The sequence below is a fragment of the Salvia miltiorrhiza genome, chromosome 2 (assembly GCF_028751815.1).
Source record: "Salvia miltiorrhiza cultivar Shanhuang (shh) chromosome 2, IMPLAD_Smil_shh, whole genome shotgun sequence".
NCBI classification, from domain to species: Eukaryota; Viridiplantae; Streptophyta; class Magnoliopsida; order Lamiales; family Lamiaceae; genus Salvia; species Salvia miltiorrhiza.
The window spans coordinates 58,373,016-58,380,563 of NC_080388.1; the positions used below are offsets into that span (position 1 = coordinate 58,373,016).

Genomic DNA, 7,548 nt, shown 5'->3' on the forward strand with positions numbered 1-7,548 from the left:
TGGAACAGAGGGAGTATGTTATAAGGTATAATCTAAAAATAAGTAGGTCGTTTTTTTGAGGAAAAGTGGGAAATTCTTTCGAGTATTTGTATAAGATGGCAATTACAATAAATTGTAAACGATAGGGAAATCATTCAATCATAACTTGGGATTGACGTAACGCCTTTTACACTAGCTCGACATCAAAATGATACTATTAACAAGACAGACTTCCGGTTGCAGTTTGAAGGAAATTTAAATGGTATCTAACCATGAATCAAAATCATCCACAATTTCAGATTTAGAAATTGGTTTCTTACTGGATGATATAGACGCAGTGTTTGCCTTTGACATCTGTTGGTCTGCAATGGTAAGACTCGATGTTTCCTCGAGAAGAATATCAACATCATCATCAATAATGGTTGGATTCAACATAGTCACTCCTTTCTTTACAGAGACATCGCCGGTCGATGGAATTCCTGTCAATGATGGCTCGCGAATTATTGCAGTATCACTGAATGAGTTGAGAAGCATGTCGAGCTCTGCTTCAGCACTAGCTGCCTCGAATGTCCCAGAACTGGAATCTATAGGGTGTTCCGAAACTGGCTTTAGCAAATTGCTTCTGTTGGTTGCTCGCGGCTGCAAGATCTCATCTGTATTTTTCTTCACAAGATCTCCTGTGGCAGTTACGGCCTGATCCTTACTTTGGGATGAGAATAAGGTGTTTGTTTCAGCAGCCAATATAGAAGTTTCAGGATCATGTTTGTCTTCATCGTGTGCCTCGTCCAACTGCAAAAATTATTAGGATAAAACTTGTCAACGTTGGTACGGATACAACTGAAAGAGTACAGAAAGTAATAAACATTGGAGATGAAGCTTGTCGTTTTGAATAAGAAATGAGCCTGTCATACAAATTTTAATCAAATGAAATGCAGCGCTAATCTTAGGATCGTGAGCAAACATGCAATTTACCAGTTATAGCAGTAACAAAGAATAAGAGTTGATGCAGATAGGTAAGAATAGAAGATAGAGCCACAGTGCACCAACTTGATCAGTAGATGAATCGTGCAATCACATACAAAATTAGAAGTCAGTGTCTTCGTAAGTTCATAACTAAGAAAGAATTCTAGGATGTTCTACCAAACACCTGAAGACAATTATACTCTAGACTTCATTTAGATCACCAGAATACCTAAAGTATGTTGAAACCTATATGTGCTTTCGAATTTATTGATATGTGATAAGCCCAGAATAATTCAGAAAACATCATACTGAACTGTAATTACACCACGATTAAGAGCATGAACGAGAACTTGTGCTCTAAGGTAAATGGAAACAAGGAATGCAACAACGATGTTAAGAAAAGATGGATGCCAGGGGTTCTTTGTGAACATTTCATTTGCAACATGTGATAGTGGTTCATGGAACCTGTGCAACATCCAAGTCATTCATGATTCGATCATATCATTTTCAAAATTTGTAAACAACTATAAAGGGGAAACAATCTTTGAGCAGAAAATGAATAAAAGAAATCATGATACCAGATCTAGGGGTAACAGGTCTGATTGTAGATATAACCTCTCTGACAGCTTTGCTTTTGCAAGTTGTTCGGCAAGAGCATCTAGATTAAGAGAAAGAAAAGGTGCCTGCATAATGAAGACCATATCAAGAAAAAAGATATATCAAAAACATCACAAACACCCTCTTGATTATCTTGGTAAATTCAGCAATCACACTATCCATCAATAAAAATATTATCAGACATACCAACATATGTGTGTCCTCTTAAAGATTACTCGAAGAATTTCAAACAACGGATCTGAGATATTCAGAATTTTTGGTAGATATAGCTTGTCACACTGAATAGTTTACTTAAAACTGATACACTCTTATTAGTCTTAAACCAAAAACGTGTTCTTCAAAAAAACCAGAAAAATAGTAACGGTTCAAGTGATAAATCTTAAGGGGTCATATCAAAGCTAGTTATAACTTGCTATTGCAAAATTACTGTTGTAATGGATTACAGATGAGAATTCATATTGTGCGTCAGCTAGTTGAGTTCATTCTGCGATCCTGCCGAGAACTGGAGCAAGAGAATAATGTCCGAAAACATGCCGCAGAGTTTATTTAGAACAATTTTGACAATTATTTACAAAGAATAAGCTGCTCTCCTTTATTAATAACTACTAGCTTACCAGTTAAAGTCAAAGAAAATCACCTGAGGACTGATGCTAGCCTTGTCTTCAAACTCAAAACTATCATCTGTAATCCATGAGAGTATGCTTTGACCCTTGGCAGCAAGCATTGGACCAAAATCCTGCATAAGGTCTAAAAATATGTAGTTATTAATCACCTGCTAATATCTGCCAAAGTAGTCATATCTGTGATTCTATAGAGTTTATCACTAGACTAATCTAACACAGTTTATGTGAGCTTGATACCTACGTCAATGTGCACTTGCCAATAAAGTAGTTATGGCCCTCATACAAGGAATGTAGATATGACACATCATTATACTATGAATTCTTCCTTTAAAAGATAGCCTAAAGTCACGGTTCATTGCCACATTAGTACTATCAAGCTTTCTCAGGGGTTAGTGTATTAAGTTTGACTCTATGGTTTTCAATGTAATGGACAAATAAACTAGTCAAACTTCACAATTATCAATCTAAACGGCCAAAACACCACATCAAACAGTACTGGTACTCATACACAACAAACGCCTAAAGTTTACAATACTAGATTTAATCACTAAGCCAAATGCCAAAATAAATTCAAATATGAAGGACATACCGCTAATAAAATCATCGCACAAAGGCAAAACATCTGAAGAATAATGCGATTGAGACTGAGACTCGGCCTCTGAAATCAAGTGAGCATAATCTGCACCTAAACTTTTAGGCATTACAAAGTCAGTTGGCTGACTTGAGCTTGCCTGGGCGTTTTCAGATGCCAAATCGAAATCTTCATCATAGCGATCCCAATTCGACATTAGTGCTCTCGAGCCTTGATATTGTGGTGTTCTTTCTTTAGTTTGCTGACCATGGGGTTTTTCAGGTCTTTCACTAGCCTTCTTCTCAACTCCCTTCTTATCATCTGAACCAACTGAAGGCACTTTTAACCCTTGGTGTGTATGATGCTTCTTCTTATGATGCAGCGAATGAGCTCTTTTCGATTTTGCCAATGCTTTAGCATCCATCTTATTCTATTTAAGGTGAAAAAAAGTCTCAAAGTACAGAATACTGTAAATCATCAAGCATTCATAGATCAGCAAGTCTACCAAACCAATCCATAGAAACATGGCTTTCTCCCAAATATGTCAGTGAATATCTTTACTTCACATCAATTTTAAAATTCCTCCACTCCAAAAAACAAACAAAAGAGCTTCACTTTGCAGTTAGCATCAATCGAACAGAAACAAAATGCTCAATGGGCACACACAGTTCATAAAGAAAAATCATTCCCCATTAACTAAATATACTTAAGAATTAACACTCGCAACAGTAGTTCATAAACTTAAATACCCAACTACAAATAACAAAACACAACTTCTAGCAGCAGCAGCAACAACTCAAATTTGCACAGATCAATAAAGTAAAATATACAAAATCCTATGAAATCCTTAAACCTAAAATGCTGGAACCACACATCCTTCCCCAATTTTCATAATTCGAACCTAGTTCCTCCAATTAACATATTAATACGAAATTCAATCAAATCGAAGCAAAAAAATGAGAATCTATATATCTACTAAAGCTCCTGTTGGCGCCAAAATAAAACTTGCTGAGAAAGCAACTTTCTTTTTTAACTTCTATTTTTTCTAAAATCTGTTGTATAATAGTAGCAGTTTAATGCTGCTTGGAGCTTAAGATTTGGCTACAAGAAATATGTTATCCTATAAATACATTAATAATCTAGATTTTTTCTCACTCATTTCTACTCATGTTAAGAAATGAAATTTCTCTATCTTCTTTGTTCATATCCACTTAAAAAACATTCAACCCAAAATTTCGTTCAAGATTAAAGAAGCTTAAACCAAAACAAGCACATGCAATTGAGGGATGCACGGAATCATAAACAGAATGACTTGCTTTAAACTGCGATTTTCATTCAATTAAATACAAGCATAGTTCAATGCAACACTAATCTTTCAAAACAGTTTTCAGATCCATGAATACCCATTCACAAGAATGGGCACTTGCGGATCTTATTACGAAAATCACTTTTTCTTACAGATCAAAGTCTCTTGATTTGTTGAGGCTAAGAAAAGGGTGGCGAGCAGAAATTCACGGCGGCGAAAGCGGCGAGAAGCTGTCGTGCGGGGCGAGTAGGCGGCGGCTGCTGCTGGCCGAATAAGGGAGAAAGGGGGCTGAGCTAGCTATAGAGGACGCAACGCGAGATAGAAGCGCGCAAAGCGCTGCTCTAGGCGCAGAAGGAAGCGCGACGCGGCTGATTAACGTCGGCGTCACGGAGTCTAAGCAGAAAATGAACGGTGTGGCGGCGGCCGGAGACGTGAGATTGAGAGAGAGAACTGAGAGAAAGCAGACTTCACATTTGTTTTTACTTGATAAATTTAATTAATTTTTTGAAATATGGGCTCTTGATTTAATAACAGTTTGGGCTTTTAATTTAGTGCCATTTAGTAACAGTTTGGGCTTTTAATTTAGAGCTATTTAGAGTTAAAAATTATCTTACTAGTATTTAAAATGGATTCTTGATTACGAATGAAAAATGCGGGTTATTGAGTAATATACATATTAGTGATATAATTTTATTAATTTCATTTCTTACCCATTATAGATAATTTTATGTATCTCAAAAAAAAAATTAGCTAATTTTATTTATTATAGTTAGGGATTAAAAATGACAACTGTAAAATTTAAAAAGTTTTATGGACCAAAAAGTAATTTGGAAAATATATAGGTAAAATTAGAAAAATATAAAAGATAAATATAATAAGAAACATAGAGAGAATATGCTTTTGAATTATGAATTATGAATGCAAATAAAATATAAAAATATATTTTTATTAATGAAAGTGCAAGCATGTAATTTTAATAGAGAAAATAATTTGAAAACGTTTATTCTAATGCAAATCATTATTCATTTAGTTAGCTAATCAATAAATCTCTTTTGTATAAGACGTACTACCTCCGTCCATTAAATGTATATAATAATTATTCAATTTAGTTTAGTGTCCACAAAAAAATACTACTACTATTTTCTATTTTGAATATGACCTCATTTTCTCTTTTTAATCATAATCACTCATTTTTATATGACACCTCACTCAATTCAATCATAACCAATCATTTTTATACGGTGTGCCCTTTATCCGCTAAAAACACATCTACCAACTGTTTTAGTAAAATTTGTGCCAAAATTCAAAGTATTATACTCTTAGAGGACGAAGGTAATATAAATTTAAAATTTAGTATTCAATGATCAATCTTCACTTACTTATAATAATAATAATAATAATAATAATAATAATAATAATAATAATAATAATAATAATAATAATAATAATAATAATAATAATAATAATAAATAAATAAATAAATAAATAAATAAATATTCCTCATGTTCCAATAAACCATATCCTACTATGGTTATGTGGATGCAGACATGGCTGGTGACGTAGATTCCAAAAAATTCATGTCCATATACCTGATGAGACTTGCAAGAGGAGCTATCTCGTGAAAATTGAAACTTAAAAAATGTGTGGCACTATCTATAATGGAAGTTGAGTACATTGTCGTGACATAAGCTTGCAAAGAGGTATCGTGATTGAAGAAGTTTCTAGTTGGACTCGAAACAAGAGAAGTATGTTCATTACCGCGATAGTCAAACCGCAATTCACTTAAGTAAGAATTCGAATTTTCACTCGAGATCAAAGCATATTTATGTGAGAAATCATTGGTTTAAAGATACACTTGAAAGAAAATTAATGCAACTCGAGAAGGTCCACACCAATGAGAATGGTGTTGATATATGCTTACCAAATCCTTAGCCCGAGATAAGTTTGAGATCTGCAAACGTGGAGCAGGTCTAGTTGAATCTCCACATGAGGTGGATGGGGAAAATTGCTGAGGTGAATCCACCTCAATGTGGATGTCCCACATACCTACAAAAATTAACCATGCTTGTGGAGGAATAGCATTGCATTAATTGCAATGTTTGCTTTGAAGAAAATTGACAACAACATTTTACTGCAGTCTACCTCAATTATCGGCGATGCGGTGAATTTGTGAGACTCTTCCTATTAGATCATTCTACAATTACGACTATATGATGGTTATAGGGGAAGACATTTGCAACTCATTTCATCTATAAATTGAGATTAAATATGTTGAATGAAAGTATGCAAATGAACAAAAGTAGTGAAGTAAAGCATGCAAGAGAGAGTTTGGTGAGTGCTTTTGAGAGAAGAAAAAGTGAGGGAAAATCGTAGGATATTTTTGTCTATCTTAAAATAGTAGCTCAATCATCTTGTGTTTTCCAAGCTATTAAACTTAAAATTTGTGTTTCTGCTATTTTGTGTAGGAAGAATTTTGTAAGCTTACTATATATATAGTGAAAGATTTCTAAACTACAATCTCGTGGTTTTGCCCAATTTGGGTTTTCACGTAAAAAAAATTGTATCACACTTTCTTATATTCTACTTAAATTTATTATTCTTGTATGTGTATGAGTCTTATTTTTTAAAGAATAATTATTAGATTATTGGGTCAAGATTATCCTGGACGAGTTCTCTTCGAGCTAGAACTCTTATTTTCATTTACAACTAGGAAATGATTAACTTGGGCTACAAATAAAGATTGGGGCATGAATTATACTCCCTCCGTCCCGCCCAAGATGCTACATATTCCTTTTTGGGCCGTCCCAACAAAGATGCTACATTTCTATATTTGGCAAAAATAAGGAATTTTAAACACTTAATTAACACTAATTAAGTATTTCTTTATATCATTCTGTCTCCTACTTTATCACTTTATTATCTTCTCTTTCTTACTTTATCACTTTATTATTTTATCTCTCCTACTTTATCACTTTATTATTACACACTTAAAACATTAATCTACAACTCCTTAAATCCCGTGCCAAAAAGTAAATGTAGCGTCTTGACCAAGACGGAGGGAGTATATAAGAAGGTCATATTTTGTTTAAGTTGGATGGGGGGAATTTCGTGCTTAATTACTCACATCATGTAGTCGAGATTTCTTGTGTTCCTGCTAGACGTCCCTCCAAAGCTGTGGACCGTGGTACAATTCCTGATACAATACATTTTTTTTTATATAAATTAACATTATTAAATACAATACCTTTCTTTGTTCTAACATAAGAGTATTTGTGAGAAATACACTTGAACATACATTGTAAAAAAGTTATTAACTCTTCTTTATTTGGTTCTTACCTATCAAGGGATTAGGTGATGTTCTTCGATATTTATACCTAGGAAATTAGTCACTGTCTAGCTTTCAATTGTCCATCGTTGGTGAAGTTTTGGGAAAGTATTGAGGTAGTAAGGGGGAGTCTTATTGTGTAAGTTATTGACGTAGGTGTTCT

At 34.0% G+C, this 7,548-nt stretch overlaps 1 protein-coding gene across 1 annotated transcript; it reads right to left on the minus strand.

The window, feature by feature from the left end:
• Window positions 1-216: 216 nt before the first annotated feature.
• Window positions 217-4,573, minus strand: LOC131010646 (protein ECERIFERUM 16). The gene is made up of 5 exons (XM_057938275.1): window positions 4,213-4,573; window positions 2,773-3,184; window positions 2,198-2,307; window positions 1,521-1,625; window positions 217-768 (listed from the first exon to the last, which is right to left on the minus strand). Exons 2-5 carry the CDS (start codon window positions 3,176-3,178, stop codon window positions 235-237), a joined length of 1,155 nt encoding a protein of 384 aa, XP_057794258.1. The 5' UTR covers window positions 3,179-3,184; window positions 4,213-4,573; the 3' UTR covers window positions 217-234.
• Window positions 4,574-7,548: the final 2,975 nt, after the last annotated feature.

Bases quoted from the DNA above. Each gene is read 5' to 3' on its own strand.
- LOC131010646 (XM_057938275.1), bottom strand. From the start codon at position 3,178: ATGGATGCTAAAGCATTGGCAAAATCGAAAAGAGCTCATTCGCTGCAT. The intron at 2,308-2,772 runs GTATGTCCTTCA...ACATATTTTTAG, and splicing joins GTGCGATGATTTTATTAGCG to ACCTTATGCAGGATTTTGGT. The intron at 1,626-2,197 runs GTGATTTTCTTT...TTCATTATGCAG, and splicing joins AGGCTAGCATCAGTCCTCAG to GCACCTTTTCTTTCTCTTAA.